Raw genomic sequence first — 21,794 nt, 5'->3', positions numbered from 1 at the left:
GCAACAGCCTGCCGTTCTGAATCCTCACTCTTCCTTTCACTCATGGAGAGTCACAGTGGGACAGATGCACCGTACCTCAGTCTGCACCATGTTGACCCTCCGTGAGCGCAGCTCCCTCACACAGTTGTAGATATCGACCACCCCCTCTCTCTCCGCCATGTCGAGCATGATGTCGATGACGATGAAGCAGCCGGTCCGCCCCGCCCCGGCACTGCAGGGAAACACACATTGGACACTTCAGCGGTGCCATAGAAACCACCGTTAAAATATTTGAAGTTTTGTCCCTGTACTTGAAGTCAGCAATTCTTTTTTTCTTAGAGACTACTGAAAACTAATGTGCGCAAATATACTTTGGAAGACAAAATGATTGTTCCTACAAACAAGAAGACTGACAATTAAAGGTGGGGTAGGTAAGTTTCAGAAACCGGCTCGAGATACACTTTTTGTTATATTCCATGGAATGCTCTTAACATCCCGATAGCAATGAATATCTTAAGTGCTTTGACAACAAATCCATAAAAAAATGTCATCTGTGGAAGCCGTAATACTGTAAAAAGTACAACCAATCCGTTTAGCCGGCCCGGCTAAATGGATTGGATTGCCGCCCTGTCTGTCAGCCTTCCATCTCGTGCACGCACAAATGTATCTCGTGCCCTCATTGGGCGTGCCGTCATTGGGCGTGCATTGCAGCAGTACTTCAATGACTCGCCAGCAACAGGCGGCCACTTTCACCAGTCTGCTGACGTCATGTGCGCGTTCATGTGTGTTGGAGGAGGTGCTCTGTAAGGAAGTCTGAAGGAAGGGGCGGATTCTTTTCGGCTGTGTACTTTCAAATTTTAGTGCACTGAGTTTCTGAAACTTACCTACCCCACCTTTAAGGTATGTTATGGTGGAAATAGTGTTTCTTACAACATATTAGCTATGATCTACATTTATGCACAGGTCTACTCTCCACATAGCTGAGAACTACAGATTAGATTTTGTTTTAAGTTATTTTGCAGGAGTGCCTTTATTCCAGATGCAGCGTTGAAAGGGGGAGACAAAGGGGAGGATATTGTCTTAAGATTTCGCAGGCTGGAGACGTTACTTCGTACTTTGCTTATCTTGTGGCCCCAACTGCTAATGTTTAAAATCTGAGGCCTTAAAAAACTGTGGAGAGTAACATCAACTACCTAGTAGGACAGAGAACATGTATACACTGACAGGTGAGACAGAGGATAACCTAAAGTATGAAACAGAGTGGTCTTTGCAGTGCACACCAACCTGCAGTGGACCACCATGGGCCCAGCGTTGGTCAGGGTCTTGGACTTGACTCTCCTAATGAATCCCAGCAGGCCCGTGGCGTGATAGGGAACCCCGTGGTCTGGCCAGCCCGTGAAGTGAAACTGTCGGATCTCCCGAATCTCATGAGCCCCTCTCTGAGGAGCAGAGTCATCATGTTAAACACACACAGCAGAGCAGTGTTTGGAGAGAACAGCAGATACAGTGTGCAGACGATGCGAGAGGTCCTTCTTCAGCAAATACAGACTCAGATTGAATACAAACACACACTTCATGGACAAAATCGAGCAGCAACGTTTTCATTATCTGACAGCAAACAGGATGTTCAAGGCTGCCAAAACCTTTTCTTGACCTTTAGTACAGTAGCATTTCTCTAGTCACGCCTCCACTCCAGGAACACAGGATTATGTTGTTACATCTATAAACTTTTATATATATCTAATATATGTTTGCAGTTTAAAGTGGACCTATCATGCTATATTTGAAACATATTGTAGGGCCATACCTATACAAAACATGTCTGTGAAGTTTTTTTTTCAAAATACCAAACAGATCACCCATTGTAGCCATGCCTCTTACTGCTCATACCCCTCTTTTGAAGCCCTGTTAGAGAAACGCAGATCTTGGGTCCTTAGCTTGAAAAAAAAAATAAGGAGGCGGAGCTAATGCCTGATCAGAATTCTACCAGAGATAAAGTAAAATTCTGCTGTGATAAAACGCCATCCTGTTTAAACCACGTCACACACATTTCTGAAATAGTATGGAGCTCAAATGCTTTTTCTCTTGCAGGTTTATCACAAGGTGAGTTCCTTTTTTATGTCCTGCTTTTCAAACACAGCGTTAGCGAGGCTTGCTAATATAAACAAAGATGTCCAAAACACGTCAGGCATTGTTTCTGATAGCAACTTTCTGTGGGTCCGCTGCCGATTTGACATCAGATTGGATGGACACGTCAGAACGGCAGCAAATCTGTATCCACTCGTTGTTCCCCCGTTTTTAAAAGATTTGGGTACGGAGGAAAAGAGAGAGGGTTTTATTTTCTGACGCTGCGTGAGTTCCCTGACGCACCGGGGACACATATTTATGTATAAAAGACATCACAAAGTGCATTTTGCATGATAGGTCCCCTTTAAGTAAGTTTGAATTTAGATTCAATTTATAGGTGGATTCTATCTGTTGCTTTGGGTTATAAAGAGACACACTTAACTATAACGTGATTGTAAACTAAAGAACTGTTTGTACTTCAACATTTAAAGTAGGGTCTGAATTGGTTCCATTGGTTTAAATTGAATAAGACAAAGTGATCATTACATGCTGTCCTTACTTAGCAACTGTCACCTGCATTGTTCACATGGTCTGTTTCTTTTTACATCCTCAAGGTACTATGTCTGATTTTTAAATTGATTACATCATCTTTCATATTAATCTGAAGGCAGGCATTTTCGTTTGAACAGTGTTGGCGAAATTTGTTAAAATCTTTGTGTTGCTTCCTACCCATTCGTCTCAGTGTGAAGCTGCAGGCCTTTCTGCCAGCGATACAATGCACATACCAATACCATCCAATATTCAAGTGTGTTATATAAGTTAAAAAAAGGCAAGGCCTTGCAGCAAATCATAGCGTTTATTTGCTAGTTTATTATTTTCAAGCGATATTAGACGAGACATTTGGCAGCACAAGTAATATTGCCATGACCTTGTTTAGTAAGTTTTTATAAAATAAACATAAGAGGGAACAGAATAAAGTACTTTTCAAAACAAGTCAAGGTAGCAGAGAACATTTTAAAGAGGTACTTATGAAATAAGCACCCAGAACTTCTTGAACCTAACTGCACAATAGGAAAGGGTTAAGGTCTGGAGCACATGGAGAATGTTGAGTAAAATCTCTTAGTGGACAAAAGACGTTAAAAAGTGTACCTTCTCCACAGCGAAGGTCCTGATGACATACTCCGACAGCAGCTCAGTCTCTATCAGCGTCACCTTGATGTCTCTGTAGATCTCAGTGTCATCGGGCCAGTACTTACAGCACTTCACCTGAGAGTGACAGAAGCAAGTGTTTCATAAGCACATGCACACAATACTGTTTACTAATTGCAATGCATTTAAACAAGCTATTTCATATTAGAATGTCTGCACGCTATCATTTTCCCATAAAGGTGATTGTCACCCTGCATTTGCCACCTGATATGTCAGTGTCTGAGACATTTCTCTGAAGCCAAGATGAGATTTGCTTCGTATTAGTTTCAACCCCTGGTCAAGGACCTGCTGTAAATGGGAATCTTGCGTATAGACGGTGAGCTCATTCTCACATTATTACTTTTTCATTCCCACATCGATAATGTGAAAATGAGTGTAAAAGTAGACTGTGGAGAAGCTGGAAGAGAGGAGAATAGACGCTGAGGGACGGGGTGAGATTTGTCCACCTTAAGTTTTTGACTACCAGTACGGAGAAAAAGGACAAAACATTAAAAAGACGATGTTCTACAATTGGATGAGGGAGATATAATGACAATCCAATAACGAGATGAAATAATAAACTCTCAGCTGTTTTAAAACAGATTTCCCAACAGAAATCTAAAACATCCCACTGGAAATATTACTCGTATTAGGTATCATAACAGTGTAAAATTACCATGTCCCCCCCTCCCTCTTCCACCCCCCCCCGTTCAATTAAACTGTTGATACTGAAGGAGTAAGGCTGGTAATAGAGATTGAGATCATGGAGGTATATCAGAGAATGATAATTTTTGATGAGGGATAAATGTGACATCAGCCACAACTAGATTCAATTTTCATTTCTGGAGTCTACGAGCGCTGATTAGGAATGAAATGAGATTTTGGTTTGTGGAGTGACACAGACTTTCAGGTCCTTCTCTCTGACACCCCAATGACTAATCCCCGAGGACAATCACAAATCCACCGTCCGCTTCCAGCCAGATTGAATTAGGCAAAAGCCATTACCTTATTAGATCACTCTGAATCAGGCGCCTGTTTTTTTGGGGGGGATTCAGCCATTGGGCTAAATTATGCCAGCATACACACAGATGTTCTTTTTTTTGTGGGTCCACTTACTGTATGTGTATTTTTTTCTTTTTTCATGGCACTTGAACTCATTCTCTCTCATTGGAAAAGAAGCACAAGGTAGCATCACCTCAACACACACACACAAACAACCTTACAAACAAAATCTCTCATACATCAAAGTACGCCGAGCGCCGCCCCTGTGTGTGAGCCAGCGGGGTACACAGGCTGCGTGTGCCAGGATTTCCCAGAGTTCATCAGCAACTGTGCCGAGCAGATGGCCCACTGTGATATGGCGGAGTGGTTTTATGAGGCCCCTCCGAGGAGCCACCGTCACTATGACCAACTGTGCCTACCGCCCGCCATTGGACAAGGATCATATAACAGACGGTTAGGGGGCCGGGGCCGGGGCCCTCGGAGGACGCTCCGCAGCTAAGCAGGTGTGGAGAAGGTGTGGGGCGGGCCGGGCTCGGCTACTGTAGAGGAACGGCCTAATGAGGTACCTAGAGATGGTCCCATGAATCATTATCAGCTCTGCAACATTTAAGCCCCCACCAAATATGCACATCAGCGGAATCAAGGTGTGCCTGTGTTTAAAGGGGCTTTCAGAGTGAATGTGCTTAACATTCTTGGAGTGAAAATCCCCTGGCAGTCAAAGCATTACACTCTACGCTAAGACCTTCATGTTCTCTTGATTATAACCTAACCATGAGGAACTACAGTGCGACTTAAGTGGAACAAATTAGGACTGAAGTAGGGCTCTTTTTTTCTTTCTTTGAGGCAGACCACAACAAAAAAAGGGAGTCAAGGTTCTACGATTAGTTCGAACACTATGAAGCATCTTTACCACTCACTAGCAGTCCTCTTTTGTCCAATGAGGATAACATTAAGGGATATTTCTGGTAGGAGCTGCTGGCTATGACAGCGGAGTATAATCTCATGTTATAGAGCCACTCAGATGAAACAGTACTCAGTTGCCTGGATGCCTCTCTGGTAATGAAGGCCATCAATCAGTTTCTTCTCAATGATCAGATGGATGGAAAAAGAGCTGGCGGCATGCGAGACCTGCCACACACACACACACACACACACACACACACACACACACACACACACACACACACACACACACACACACACACACACACACACACACACACACACACACACACACACACACACACACACACACACACACACACACACACACACACACACACACACACACACACACACACACACACACACACACACACACACACACACACACACACACACACACACACACACACACACACACACACACACACACACACACACACACACACACACACACACACACACACACACACACACACACACACACACACAACACACACACACACACACACACACACACACACACACACACACACACACACACACACACACACACACACACACACACACACAAACACACAAAGGCACTTAAAAAAAAGATGGCTGCGTTTGCCTTGAGATACAATCAGGCTGTCAGCCGTCCGGGGGAAAGGTAATCTTATTTGAGATCAGCAGTTGGAGTGAACATCTAATTAATGAATACCCACCCTGCCCACTTCCACCAGGTTGGTCACCATGACGATCGCCGCCGTGTTCTCCTGCCACACCATCCTCCAAAAGTCAAACACCGTCTCCTGCATGGGGCCTTTAAAAAAAAGAGAAGAGAGTATTTGTGAGTTAGTAAATTGCACTTACAGTCCTTTTATTACATCATGTGTTGATCCTAGTCCCATTTTATAGTGTCCTTTGCAACATAAGCCATTTTTTTCTTTTTGGGCTAAATCCAGTCATTCTGTCCTCTTGACCTATTTAACATCTGAGTTTCTAGATGTATACTCTGTCATGGTGCATTGTATTTGGATTAACTACAGGAGGTTTCTTTAATCTGTCAATACATACACTTTATGGCCAAAATATTCGGACTCACAGACAGAGTACTTTGCTACCTGAATATTTGAATTTCAATTAAGATTGTTGAAATGTTATTTCAGAGACAACATTTTTCAATATTTTGAAACATGGCTGAGTTTGCTCCCATTCAGCCAAAAGAGCAACATAGAAGCAACATTTTATTTAAATATCACTGTAGGTAGGATAGTGTTGATATTTCAATTAAATGGAACTTAAGGTGGTTGTCCGACTCTTTCAAAAAGGCCCACACCAAACAAAACTAAATAATGTATGAGTGTTGCCACACATCTTACAATACTGGCTAAAAGTGAAAATTATCCATAGAGCCAGGGATAACAGTTTATAAACAGTAATACACTGAATTTTCAATCTACACAACTCTCCCTGGATTAATCTTATGATTCACATCATGTTTAATTTAACGCATTATTCATCACTTCCTTTAAAAAATACTATTTGTATGTATTATTCACTTCACTGATGTTTTTTATGCAGTGGCGACATGTTCACTGTTCACATGTTGCTTCCGTCTTCAGAGGCAGAAAGAGAAACAGATCAACTTGCACACAATAAACACACACGGGATTTCAAGGTATTACAGTGCTGCAGCAACAATGCAGTTTACAGAGCATTTTCCCTTCTTGGATGGGGCATTGAAAACCATGTCAAACCAGATTTATTTATAGTGCTTCCAATAACAGATTCATAGCAAAGTGCTTACTCTACAGCGGAGGGTTTAACTACAGATTAAAACAAGTGAGTGTAAATAAATCACACATTTAAAGATGAGGCTAAAGCCTGTGTGTGTGTGCTAGAATCCACTTCAAGACAATGGTACTTGCGTACCATGCTGCAAATGGATCTGGCCCTTCGTACATCCAGGACATGGTTAAACCGTACACCCCAGCGCGTGCACTACGCTCTGCATCAGCCAAACAGCTCGCTGCACCCGCACTGCGAGGGGGACCCAAGTTCCCATCAGCAAAAACACGTGGGTTTGCTATCCTGGCTCACAAATGGTGGAATGAGCTCCCCATTGACATCAGGACAGCAGATAGCTTGCACACCTTCCGGCGCAGACTGAAAACTCATCTCTTTCGACTCCACTTCGAGCGATAGAATTACTAACAAAGCACTTATATACTAATAAAGGACTGGCTTATCTAAAGCCAGTTGAGTAGCACTTGAAATGTCTTTGCTCTATGAAACCTGATGTACTTATATGATTCTGTTTTCTTCAAGTTTGCATCTTGTTGGTCGAATGCACTTATTGTAAGTCGCTTTGGATAAAAGCGTCAGCTAAATGCAATTTAATGGAATGTGTGTGTGTGTGTGTGTGTGTGTGTGTGTGTGTGTGTGTGTGTGTGTGTGTGTGTGTGTGTGTGTGTGTGTGTGTGTGTGTGTGTGTGTGTGTGTGTGTGTGTGTGTGTGTGTGCATGGTAAAGCTCAAAGTAATTACCACTACACCTCATCTGCTCAACACCAACCTTTCCACTGAACCAGACCCTACCGTGTCTGCTGAACATCAAAATAAATGAGCAGCGAGCCATTGAATGCCTCCAATATTTAAAACTCCACTGAGCAATAATTGTGCATTGATAGGATTTTAATTATTATTCTGGTTAATTAGAATTATTAATATTGGTTTTAATCAAGCACCAAGTGGAGAAAAAAAATTACTTCTGACAAATTAATTAGTGAATGCAAATCTCTGCAGTTGTGCATTCTCCTGCGATGGGCCAAATTACCTGGAGACATGACAAATTATTCACACACACACAGACACGGCACAGACACAACTTTCAGTCATCACTGTAATTATTTGATAAATAAATTAAATAACCTTTAGGCCCTTTGTATCCTGTTAAAAAACAGGTCATGTAAATCAATTGAGTTATTTTTACAGGCTTTTGGCGGACAGCGTTTGGTCAGTCTCCAAGTTATGATTTAAAATTCAATACTTTTTTTATTGTCATTTAAAGGGCACACAAGGAATTGTACGAGAACATTTTTACATACTTTAATGTTAAAAAAAACTATTATTTTTCCCATCCGGTCTTTCAAAATATTACCGCATCACGTCAGTCTGAAAGGCTGCATTTTGATGCCTGTCTCTTTAAGCCCCATCTTAAATATACCCTTTAAAAGAAACAAACACATCTTAGTTTTGATGCATTGAAATGTTGATTAACATGCATCAGGAATGTTGCAATCAGAGTCTTTTAGAAAATTAAACATTAGGCCACATGGAAGCCTTTATGAATAATACAACTTACTGTGGAATATGACTGAAATACAATGGTTCGTTTACTGCTTAAACGGGACACATATGTCCCACTGTCTTCACTTATTTGCATGTATAGCACTTTGGCTCGACCAAAAATCGTATTTAAAATGTGCTATATAAATAAAACCTGATTTGATTTGATTCAAACATTGACTGATATATGCTGTTTTCATAGAGGTAAGAAGACATTTGCTCTTACTCTTCTCAAAATTAAGGAGTTAGGGTTATCTTCTATAGCTAGTAGTTAAAACTACAACATTATGACGGATCTCAAACTAGGGATGTTTGTATCTCTATCATGTCCAATTAGCAAATCAAGGTAAAGCACTCTTAAAAAAAGCTTTGTTGCATATAAACAGTATTTAATCTTTTGATCATTCAGTGGAGAAGTTATGAGACACCAGTTGCAGCAGCTCCAGCATCCTTTCCCATTATTGAAGTGTTTGTGTTCCTTATTGGGTTTCGTCTTCTGCAACAACCTAATTTCCCTCAGGGGATCAACAAAGTGCCATCACCATTTTAATGACTCGATTGATCAACCCATGTTTTGATTTGCTTTCTGTGGTGCCTAAACTGTTTTTTAACGGTCTATCCTCCAACTGTACTCAAGCACAGCCTCATGCAACATAGTTTAAATCAATTTCTGCCAAACTGTGCAGTGAAATTTGAGAGACTTCTTGCAGAATAAAAAGATAAATGACTCCAAATGATCCCCACAATCATGTCTCTGCAGCCAGCCCATTTTATCTGGAGACATTTAGCAGAGAATAACAGTTGTTTTTTTGTTAAATTAAGAATTGAACTTCTGCTCACTTATTTCCATCCCAAATTGGATAGCTCAACATTTTGGAACAAAACTCAATATCTTCCATTTTTATTCCCACATTTCGCGCTTTGTCTCGATTGTAACTGTAAGACCTCAATCTCCAATTCCAGTCACTACCAGCCTCTCCAATAACTGATTGAACCACCCACTCTGCTTCCTCCTACACTTGTCCCCGAAGGGAGGAAACGCACTGCTGAGAAGTTTGCGAGAGGAAGACTGAGAAGCAGGACAGCTGGTGTGTAGGACTTCAGGAATACAATAACACTTGGCATTGTGTGGCAAATCATCCAATGTGAGGCTCCTGCCAAGCTTCAGCCAGCCAATTTATGTTCGCATATACATGAATAGATGCAAAATAGGTGAAGAGCAGACGGTAAGTAGTGCTGAACTTGATGACAAGTTAGGAAGCGAGTGAGTTTGGCACCTGATGAATTGGTTTATATGAAAAAAATGGTCACAAACAAAAAAAATGGTGACGACAAGAAGGAAATTGATATCTATAAGGCTCATTCTCTACTTTTTCAATCATTAATGTAAGAGAATATTTTAATCTGATCTGTTTATAGAGTTTCCTATAGTTTCTTAGATTCTGTGATACTGCAAACATGTGTTTGACTTATCAGTCAAAGACTCCTCTGTAAGTTAAGGTCACAGGTCAAACGCTTCTCCCATATCCTGTGGGGGGAAGGTTTCAGGCTTGTCTGCGTTTCCTTGAGACAAATAGTTTATTGTCTCCCATTTGCTATTGATTAGGTAAACGCGGGCTTCTGTGAGCCTGCCTCTCCTCATGTTGATGCGTGTTGGGTCTATTCTGGGGCAGAGATCATGATGGTGGAGCACAGGACAGTGTGAAACTAAGTGATCTCCCCGGCCGTATTAATGTACTGTGATCAATAAAACTCTCAGTGCTTTGGCTAAACGACGTTCCAGACTCCTTCATTCTACCTCAACATTGCAACAACAGAAGTTTATCTTCACAATTAACATAGAATGACATTAGAACAGACCTTTCCATTCAACTCTAGATAGCATGATAATCAGAGTGGCGGCCATTTGTATGTGTTTGGTACGCATTGCAAAGAACTACGACTGTTGAAGTGGGGTACTCCGTAAATCAACTTGCTAAAATTAGCTTACCACTCGCCTACTTACTTAGGTTTTGCAGCAATTGCAAGTACTTTCGTAAAGTGTAGTACAAAGAATAGAGTTGCGTCTTTAGCGCATAATCACCATTTCATTGCCTCCAGAGGGGAATTAAGGTGCTGAATTTCATTGCTTTATATTTTCTACTGAATGTGACAAACCTCACAGCCCCACTGACATGTTTTGTCACCATAACAACAATTGCCATTTCTACAACGAGCACCGACTGAAACACAAACAATAGTGATGATCAGAGTGAAATTGGATTTGTTTCTATGAAAGAAATAGAATGACAGTTCAAATCAGGACAGTATGGTCAGAGTGGTAGCAATTTTTATGTGTACCTTTGCAAAGAACTATGATCATTGCATAGGGCTCGAATTTAGATAAAGTAGCTGATTCACTGAGGTTAGGTTTTAAGCAAGGAGAGGCTTTTGTGCACTATCTCCAATGCCTTACAGCTGAGAGGAATTAAGGATTAAGTCACTTCATATTTCTTCATGTTTTCTATTGAATGTGACACTTTTGGGCTGACATGTCTTCTCACCACAACTAACAGCAATTGCCATTCGTACAACAGGCATGACATTTGCCCTTTTAAGTTTTTCAAGGAAGAAATTGGTTTGAGAGATCACTCGAGGAACTATGCGGTGAGAGCACTGTTTCTACGAGCTGCGTGAAGTCTAGTTGAAGAAGTTTGGAGGAGGCACTTCACAGAGGAAGTACACCAGTAGAAGCTTCACTTCCAGCTGTCAGAGTGCTGATGCTGCTGTAGCCGACGCTGTGTTTTGGGACCGGGCCTGTTCCTCCTCAGAAGCGATGAGTGTGACAGCTGTAGAAGTCCCCCAGCCAGGTACGCCAACTCCCGATCAACGTGCGCGCAAACACACTCAGATAAACACACAGGCGCTGTGTTCCCTCTTGCCCATTAATATTACATGCAGCAGACTCTGGCATAATGTACACTCACTTATCATTGATTTGCTCTCTCTCTCTCTTTTCCATCTCCAACCCCCCGCCCCCGGTGGGCTTTGAGATGTTAACCTGTAAATAATAAAACTTTTGCGATGCTGGTGACATTTGGTGCTTGTGAAGGAGGGGCGGGAAGAGCGGAGAAGACCAGAGGGGGAACGCTTGATGAAATTGAACCCTTCGCCGCATCATGAATATTTTCCACATCACCAGGAGGATGCAGGGACTTATCGGAGCCGTTTGCACCCCGGCTTCAGTGTAATTCACAGTCTACACCAGGAGGAAGCTCATGTCTGATCGGTATTTAAATGATCCGCAGGACATAAAAATGGACAGAGGCAAGGCGGCAAACTGGGAGGGCTGGGCTGCATGCACGCGCTCAATTTCGCTAAGTAGGTGAGCTGTGGCTGGCGTTGAATTACTGTCAGTTGTGGTATTCCTCCAGCAAAAAAAAAAATCCCTGGATGAGAGAATGACCTACATAATGAGTAGCGGAACTGAGGTGATGAGGCTTTTATGGAGTGACAGCTGTTCTACCTGCCGTTGTCACCTTGACGGAGCAAAGGGACTCATCAATAAAACCCAAAGTAATGAGTGTCATTGTAGTTTATAGCATAAGAGAACAGGGACAACGTTACGCCACCCGTCTGCCATATTAAGCACATCCTCAACCACCCCCACAACCAATTTATGGGTAATATATTTTAGCTTATCCAGCACTATTGGGGGTGTCATCACTTTCTGAGCTACCGCTGGTCCCAATGGGCATGAGTTGAAGTGTCACTCACTGAAAAACTTTACTGGGGAAAGAGAAGAGACTACTTCCTAAACATTTTTTTCGCCAACTGTGCCAATGCCCAGGTGCTTTTTTCAGGTGCTACAGTATGCATTTTTTCTGACTGAGAGAGACTCGTCTGTGTGCGCGCTCCTATCATCTCTGCCAGCAGACTGAGCCTTCCTTCTTGTCAGTCTGCTGGAGCCGATGATGAATTATAAAAGCGCCCGCTCTCCCAGAGAATACAGATGTTTCCATACACACACACAACTCCCCTCTTCTGTACTGGATGGCTTTACAGAGGGCTAGCGATACTGTTGTTGGCACTTATTATGCAAGCTCAACGAGAAAACAGGCCCTAATTAATTTGAATGGAAACACGTTTGGCTTCTTGTGCTTTCCATCTTGGAGAGGGCTTCTGTGACAGCTGATCTCCATATGAATATTTTGAAATGGAATATGCCATGCTCTTAATGACTTTAGGATAATTATAGAAGTCAACGTAATCCAGTTAAAATGGGTGAATGTGCCGCTTGGGTTAGAGGAGAGGGTTGGCACTTGACGGACGGCTTAGTTTTGAAGGGTGACTCTGTGGTCAGTGTATATCAGGTGCTGAGCATACAGGCAGACACACTGAGCGGCCACTGCCTGATTGGTATGCCATCTCTTCCTGAAGTAAGAGCAAACAGAGGGTTGTTTTAATTGAGACACTGAGGAAGAGAGGCAATGCACTAATAAACAGGTAATTATGCAACTCCCAGCTCCACCAAAGCAGATTGTGAATCCATTAAGGCCTCTTCGCAAAAACGCCTCTTCCTTTTTTTCCTCCCTCCACTGATTTTTTTTTTTCTCCTCTAAAGTGGTACGCAAAATCCCCATGCACGCAGCCCCCGTTGTGTGGGAGTGAGGCTCTCAACGCAAAATTCATAACAATTAACCATCAATCAGACTTAACCTCTAAGGTCACGGTAAGTGCTCCTCGCGCTGCGAATCTGCCGGCCAGATTAACACAGTGACAAAATGTGCCTGTACATGTCGGCTAATCCATTTATTTATTCAGCTTTCTCCCAGACTGCCTGATTAATCGCTCCCACACCACCGATGGAAGGGAAGAGACAGAGGGGGAGAGGAAGCGTGCTGTTCTGTTCGCACAGAGGTCCGTAAGTGTGTGTGTGAGTGTGTGTGAGTGCACTGAGCGGTACCAGATTCCCCGAACACACACTTGACTGAGCATCAAAGACGAGTTTTCAAGAGCGTATGTAAACAACGATGGGGATGTTCGGAGAGACACCTGCACACATCCATCCGCCCCAAACACACTTAAATTCTCCCCGCCTTCTCAATACAACCCAGAGTGCATTGCAGTTCTTGCAAAGTTGTATTCTTACCTTGAGTGGCGATGTAGTGATTTGGCCTGTGGTAGCCCTGAGAACAGACAAAGTGAGAGAAGAGTCAGTTTGTCTTCCTACTCGTCAAAGACAAGCTGTTTTGGGGACATACGTTACATCTTAAAAATCACACATTTGTCTGTTTTCTGACGGTGCAGGTTGACCCTTTTCATGCAAACTCACTTTATTTGTACATCACAAACCACAGAACATATTTCAACTTCATGGGAGACCAGTTAGCAGCTGTTGCTTATTTTAGATGTCACGTTTTTGCAGCAAACATTGACTTCACTGGTGCTCCACCTTAAGAGGAATCATTGAGAAATGTGTGCGCCGCGCTCAAGAAACAGTGTGCATTGTCAGGCTGCCAGCTGTTTGCTACTGTACACCAATTCACTTCTTTGTTTGAACATCTGACGGAGGAAAATGTTAGCTTGTGATGGATGCATCTGGATACAGGAAGAACAAACACTCTCCATCACACACTATATGCAGCACACCTCTGGAGTAAGCAGCCAAAGTGTTGATAATCCCCAAGATACAACTAACAGCACTGATCTTCACAATAGGCCCCTAGTCTCACGGATTACTCTAATCCCTTCAAGTTTTATTTGTCCAATTCCTTGTCTTCTCTCCAGAGATATGAGGCAGGAAACAAAACATTAGGACTTAAAGGCTCTTCCCCGGCCCTGCCTCCTCTTGATTGTCTCCCCCCCCCCCCCCGACCCCCCTCCACACACCCCTGCTGCTCTGCTTATCTCACTCATATTCAATTTAACTTGGACTGTGATTAACACTCCTCCAATGAAGGGAGAAAGACACAAAGGATATTTCCCTCACTCTCTCTCTCTCATCCACGGCTCTTTCAGCTCATTCAACTGTCCTCCATTTTTAATGACTTCTTTATCTCTGGACTGAGGAGGAGATTTGTTTGTGCTTTCATGTAAGTTCTGTCAAGTAAAGTGGAGGCCCAGTACGCCCGACGGATTAGAGGGGGGAGAGTCTGGAAGAAAGGAGTGCCCTGACAGGGACTGTCAGGTGAGTAGAGCTCACTATAAATGGACTTTTAAGACGCATGTTACATTGGCTGCATAACAGTGTTTCTTCATGGTCAAGACACAGAAGAAAATGCAGAAAAGTCCATGTTGAAATTATTAATTGAACAGGCTTTGTTTTCAGGGATGTGTGATTTACTAAAGGGGAATTCAATATGTGCTATGCTCTCTGTATTTTGCTGCATTGCTTATCACAATTATCATTAACATTAATTCTTTCCAGCAACAGCGGGACACAGAATGTCTAAAATAAGCAGCATGGAGTGCTTTTGCCTGTGGGCATGAATTTGTATTTCCAGTCTGAATATCATTAGATAGCCCACTTTTTTTGAAAATCTAGGGTACTGTCTCCATCACCTACAATAGAAAATACATTTATATAACACTTAATAAAATATAAATGCTTATTATGTTCACTGCAAAGAGTAACATCCTAATGCTACACAGAAGTTACACGGAGGAGCAACGCAGGTTAAGTAAAAGGGCAAAGTGAGAACTTGCCCTTAGGCCCCGGACCCTTAGGGGCCGCTGAGAGCCCCAGATTTATTGAGCGTCAGCTGTTTCTGGTAATTTATGGCATTTCTTTGCGATTATGCACAATCAATGCACCATGTAAACTTAAACGATAAGGGCCTTAAGGTGGATTCTGCATTATAAGCTGTCCTCTCTGCCCATGGTGGTTCTCTCGTTTTTCTTGCCTCTGGATATTTGTTACAGGCTTCAAATTAAGTCCGAGTAGAAAAAATGTCAATGCTCAGCCGTGATCCGTGATGACAGACAGTAGGATTAGGATACTTAAGATAAAGTAGTAGATTTATTGAAGGGGTTATAAACCAAAAAGGTAGACCGCCACTTTGTCAAATGTACACTGTGCATATTTGTGAATTAAAGTGTGTACTGGTTTGGGTAAATGATCATTAACAGTGAGTCAGTGAGTTTGCCAAAACAGATACAAAACAAGACCATAAACCAGTGATCATGCTTTAGTGTCAGGAGTATTGCAGTAACACAATGTGTTAATGGAGAGCATTTCACAGATACATCTGGCATTACAATGTTGCATTAGCAATTAACAGTTAAGTTCAATAAAAGCAAAATTGCAAACATGGTTCCTTCTTATGTTGATAAAAAGTATTGCTAATAATAATTTGTTGTACATAAATGTCATCATAGGGAGACAGGGCTACGGTTACCTGAGGGGATTAATTTATGTGCACATGGTAAACTCAGTAGCACGTCCCTGCATTGTTTTACTACACAGTGCACAACCCCGGAAACCCTCTTTGTGCCCCGTGTGCACACAAACACAACTCTGCAGACAACAGGCTATTACACTGAGTTTCTCTGCCTCCTGAATGCTTATGAAAATGCTCAATCAGCTGCAGAGAAAAGAAACATATCCCAGCAGCTCTGCTTACTCGTACATGACTCGAAATAATCGTCAGTATAATAACAAACACTGTGGGAAATGTTCTACACATAAGAGTTTATTGGGCAGGACAGGCTTCTAGATGGGTTAAAAAGCTTTCTGAAGAGCAAAAACATCATTACCCATCTGCCTGCATTTCTACTAAGTACTTTTTCAATGAAGCTGGCAGAGCAGCGGAAATCCTTTTCAATCAGAGCCCTCTTTAATATGCGTGTATTCTTATCTTATAATGGGGCGCTCTCTATTGTGAGAGTCTTCTCCGCAGCGCCCCTTTTCGCAGCATAATGGGCCATAAACTGAATAGTGGGGAAAGGTAAATAATTTAAACCCCCTGCATTCACCGTGGCACACCTAGCATTATGAATTTATGTTTGAAAGCGTAACAAGAGATTACAAATTACCGCATTAGAGGGGCGGGAGAGTAGAAGATGGGGAGACAGAGTTAGAGTTCTCTCCTGAGCAGAAACCACTTAGAGAGTCAGGTACATCACCAAGCCATTACACATGGAGTGGAAGCATCTGCTCAGAGAGGCTGCTGTGATTGGTCACATCCTGCTATTAACACTACGATCAACAGCAAATCAGGTCAGACCACAGCTTCGGTATTGTGTGAGTTAAGTGGGTTGGATCGGTTTTCAACTAAAGGCATGTCTCACGCCACTGTTTAATGACTTTTACTTACTGTAGAGTCACACAAGTGCATGTTAGCGCTGTGCTGCAAGTACTCTCCTGAGGTAAGATGTATAACGAAACCTCTGTAGATAACTGCTGAGTCTACTTTGAATCACTAGTCTGTGCGTGAGGGGTTTTCAGTGTCTAACAGAAGCAAATGAAGACTTTGAGATTGGAGACCGTTAGTTTCTTTTAACCACGATCCATACAACTTTACCAATTAGTTGCCTCACTGAACCTCGGCTACAGAGGTAGAAAATAAAAAAATGAATCATTTTTGTGTCACAAATATTGTCTGTTATTGAAAGCAAAGACAAATGACCTGTCATTTAGGTATGAAGAGTTTTCACTTTCACTTAATTGATAAAAAATGTTATTATAATTATCATGTAAATAAAGCAGAAGACTTATGGTAGCCATACTAATGTTGTTATTTTATGCAATTTCCATTAAGCTGCTTGTGATTGTGACGTTTGAGGCACTGTATTGTGCTCTCTGTGTATCTTTTTTCAGTTTTATACATCCATAACAAAGCTAATTAATCATCCATGGAAACTCTTCCCCTTTTCTCCTCATTCTTTCAGCGTTCATGCTGTTGTTCAAAGCAAAGTCCAAAACTATAACCTCAGTATCCCCCGTGTGCTGGTTTGCCTTTTTTCTCTCCCAGCGCTGTCAGCCTCTGATCTTCATTCCTCTTAATATATCCAATGAAAAGAGTGATACAGCAGCCCTCTAAAGTTGAATATAAAGGCACTGTGTGTGTGTGTGTGTGTGTGTGTGTGTGTGTGTGTGTGTGTGTGTGTGTGTGTGTGTGTGTGTCTGGTTCTGTATGTGTGTGTGTGATGGGCAGGCAGAGCTTTGTCCCTCGGGCCCCTGCGACGGCGGCACCAGCGCCCTCTCTCTCCCCAAGAGGAAGCGCATTGACCTTTGCGTTGGTGGCCCTGGCTGGTGTGTGTACTTACATCAACGTAATTTGCATTAATGTAATCGGAGCTCTGTTCCCCCTCCAGGGCCTGCAGCCTGACACGGGAGTGATCATCTGGAAGAGAGGCAGAAGAAGAAACCAGCGTTGAATTAATCATATTAACGAGGGCATCAGGAGAAGAAATGCGGGAGAGGAACAGGGAGGGAAACAGAAAGTGGTGATGGAGGAGTGATCAGACTGGCATTATGCTGCGGTGCAGATAAAAACAGGCTGTAGAAAAGCATTGTGGCTGATGAATGGCTGTTGTCATGTGACCTGAGCCTGTAGCACAAACACAATAATGCTGCTTAAGTTTAAAACCGGATATGAAAATAGCAAAAACTTAAAATTAAACCTATATTTTTGGAGCCTTGACTTTACAGCTCGATGAAAAACCTATTTCTGATTAAGATCAGCAGTGAGAATGGTTATGATAGGCCAAACTGCAAAACAATTATTTGGAATAAGGACAAATATATATGGTGACATGGATTTGTGAAATAGGATCCATGCCTCGACTCTGGACTATATTTATATATTTTGTGTCATTCATTTCAATCTTTATTTCGAACTGATTAAATTAGTGGTAATTTAAATATCATTTGCATTCTTAAGTAAATTCAAAGTAATCTTTTTCTAGTTTTCTTTTCTTATAGCAGCGCTCAGGGAGAGTTAGCTGAACTGTCCAATCAGGGTAAATCACCCAATTTGCATTACAGCTCAACTGTTGAGACAATATTGGATTGGCAATATGAATAAATAGTGATATTCAATTCAAATTCATTTTTATAAACATTGCAGAGGCTACATCTTATGTGCCATTTGCTGCACGGATTATTTCTCATAACTGAAAAGACACTGCGGGAAGATGAATATAAAAGTAGATTGGAAAGGTCAAAGCTGCTCTCGTTGGCTGATAATAAAACTCTGTTTGAGCAGCTTATAGTTATCCAGAGTCACAAGCCTGGCCAATAAATCAGCCGGAAGAATGGGAACGGCACACACAAATTCATGAGCGCTCAGGAGGTGCTTTGTACACACATGCAATAATATTCCCATATCGGTTCTTCATGCGGTTCTCATCCTTCTTGGCAGAGTCCCATGGCGCAGACTGTCCTTCAAAAAAGCTCTGAAAAGACAGAAAACAGAGAACAGAGAGGGCGAGATGAAATATGGTGTCATGTGTGAGCACTCTAAATGATAACCAGGCTAAAGAACACAGTCTCCCTTTTGCAGATCTACAAAAAAAGGAATGGAGCATTGGCAACAGAAAAGGAAGACACAGGGAGAGATATATCCACATCATTACTGGACGTGAAACACCGGGAGGGTGGAGGAACCTGGGGAGCTGTGTCAAACAGTGAGGGCCATTAGGGCAGAGGCAGCGGGTGTCACGCTCAAACCTCTCCCCCTGTTGCTCTGTCTGTCTGTCTGTCTGTCTGTCTGTCTGTCTGTCTGTCTGTCTGTCTGTCTCACTGTCTGTCTCACTGTCTGTCTCACTGTCTGTCTCACTGTCTGTCTCACTGTCTGTCTCACTGTCTGTCTCACTGTCTGTCTCACTGTCTCATCTGAAGAACTCAATCAACTCGTCGCAGGGAAAAATAAAGCCAGCTCATCGTCTGCAGATCAAAAAACTGCTCCGCTCAGATTACCCTCATGAAATATGTATCATCTCTCGCTGGGGAGATTTCCATTCTGATGGCACACCAGGCACAATTAAACCAAATTATGAAAATACATCTCCACTGCCAGTCCACCGCTGTTCAGCAAGGGTGGGGTGGGGGGTGGCTCCGAGCAGGCTAGCCGGGACAACAACATGTTATTGTTCTGGCTTTTTGATAGTCAGCTAATGCACATTTAAAAACTCTGCTAATACATTAGACTGCAGCCCATCTGCAAGTAAAGATTGGCGAGCATTTATCGGAGGTTAAACAGATTGTTTGCAGAGCTCCTTTTAATACTGATAGCCGGTCTGAGAGAGCGGGAGGCATTGTCTTCAATCAGTGTTCTGGGACTTGATGGTTTCATTCATCTCAGAGCTACAGCAGGCCGTTTGCCTAGCAAATAAAAGGCCTTTCAGACACCGCACAAGGACACGTTCCTGTACTAAATCCTAAGGATTAGTGATTTCCCTGAGAAACAGCTTCAATATGCTAAAAATATGTCCCATCTTTCCAGAGAAGATGGAAGAATGTCTCAGAGATGGATTATATGGGCCTCTCCTCCCGTGGCAGTATGTCTTGAGTAAGTGCACGGGCCAATGTCGCTCCCTCTGTCACTCTGAAGGATACAGGTCTAATATCAAGCATGTGAAGACAAATCATCTTCGAGCCGAGAGGCGTTATTGGGCTACTTTATAATAGTTCTCCCTTAAAATGAGTGACCCTGCCTGTCTCAGACGCAATGGTCTCATTCCTTAGGCTGTTTGGAGGCTGGATTCAGAAAAATAAATTATACCGATAAAGTAGTTAGTGTCCCAAGAGGGAGAGATTATATGAAGGCTCGATTTTAAAGCTTTATACCCACACTGGGAATAATTGGCTGCCTAAAATTCATCAGACTGTAATTGAAAAACAACGGCTGGCTCCATCTGTAAAAAACTATTTTGCAGAAAAGGTCAGTGTTGTACTTCATTCTCGTGCATCTGCAGGTAGCATTTCAGGCATCCACTAATTATTCCCATTGGCTCAGATCCAACGTGGTGTGTTTTTAATTACAGACTACCTGCTGTACTCCAGTCCCAGCACAGTCCGTCTGTTTCTTTGACCATAACCACTTACTGTTAGTGAAAAGCATGAGACTTTCTCTGAATTCAATCACTATGGGAAAACCAACATACAGTAAAGCCACAACAGAGCACTTGACAAACGATACACACCATGTGAAAAAGGATGGTAACAAAAAGAAGCAGCCGAGTTAGTGCGCTGCTTCTGAATGAATAATTTACTGTGAAGAAAAGGAGTCTCATATGTATAGTTTTTGTAGTATGGAGCCAATTGAAGCAACACATCCCACTTAAAATAGCTGAAAACAAGTACAATTCAATGACAACATAACATCTATAAAAGCAGTTGAAACCTGTTTAACATTTACAGTTTGCTAACTTAAACTGCGTGTGAACGTGCAGAAGAATTTGGACATGCAAAAAACGGTCTTATAGTTTTTTTCTTTTTATAAAACATGACTTTATAAAGCTTTTGAGAAGTATACAAGATAGAAGAGTTTGAAAAGTGGGATGTGTTGTTCAGTGTGCCTTTTTCATGGTGTTTTCCAATTACCAGTCATATCATCTGTTTGGTCCAAATTGCTAATTCATTTTTGGGATTTGGTGAGTTTGGCTCTGTGCTAATGAAACAAACCAATGAATATGTAGACCCACACCTACATTTGTAATTAACTAGTTCAGTGTAAAATGCTACTTACAATCTTACAAAATATATAATTAATAATTTTGGAGTTATTCCAACTGGTGTTGCTTTTGAAAAGCTTTTATAAAGAAACATGAGCTGTTGTGTATTCATAGATATCATATATTCTGAAAAAAACTTAAAAGTAAAATAATAATGTCACTGTTTCACACATTTCATCATCTGTACACTTCCAAAGGCTTTGGTAATAACTTTGCATAGCTTCTGTTGGTACAGTAAATGCCCTTTTCAGATTAGATCATAAAAGTGAGAAGATGTAATCCCACAGGGCCTTAAGAAAACAGCCAACAAGCACCATATATCAGGTTTGTGATATCATCTACATATAAAAAAACTATAAATAACCAAAAGTATAGGCTTACCTCGTTTATCTGATCCAAAGTTAACGTACAGAATAACAAGAAGAAGCATGGGTCGGAGAGAGATATGGCACAGTGTAAGTCAACAGGTTTAGAGGTGCAAGGGGCTCCAATCTCATCATCAATAAGAAACGTTAAAAAAGGGCATTAACCTTAAGACAGATTGATAAAGAGAAGACAGCAACACAACATACAGACGACTCGCTGTAGCAAAGTGAGAATGAGCCCCTCAGCTAAGTGATGAAAG

At 42.0% G+C, this 21,794-nt stretch overlaps 1 protein-coding gene across 1 annotated transcript in view; it reads right to left on the bottom strand.

Annotated features, from left to right (window-relative positions):
- Positions 1-21,794, bottom strand: part of LOC117541869 (receptor-type tyrosine-protein phosphatase mu-like) — a 164,405-nt gene that overhangs the window by 12,445 nt on the left and 130,166 nt on the right. Inside the window, 8 exon segments of the mRNA XM_034209138.1 lie at positions 76-211; positions 1,264-1,418; positions 3,196-3,312; positions 5,886-5,983; positions 13,641-13,677; positions 17,759-17,835; positions 18,802-18,889; positions 21,551-21,559. Of these exon segments, the coding sequence (XP_034065029.1) occupies positions 76-211; positions 1,264-1,418; positions 3,196-3,312; positions 5,886-5,983; positions 13,641-13,677; positions 17,759-17,835; positions 18,802-18,889; positions 21,551-21,559 (717 nt within the window).

This window comes from Gymnodraco acuticeps, unplaced genomic scaffold (assembly GCF_902827175.1).
Source record: "Gymnodraco acuticeps unplaced genomic scaffold, fGymAcu1.1, whole genome shotgun sequence".
Lineage (NCBI taxonomy): Eukaryota > Metazoa > Chordata > Actinopteri > Perciformes > Bathydraconidae > Gymnodraco > Gymnodraco acuticeps.
The sequence above is the reverse complement of the archived record's forward strand: the minus strand, read 5'-3'. Positions and strand labels throughout refer to the sequence as shown.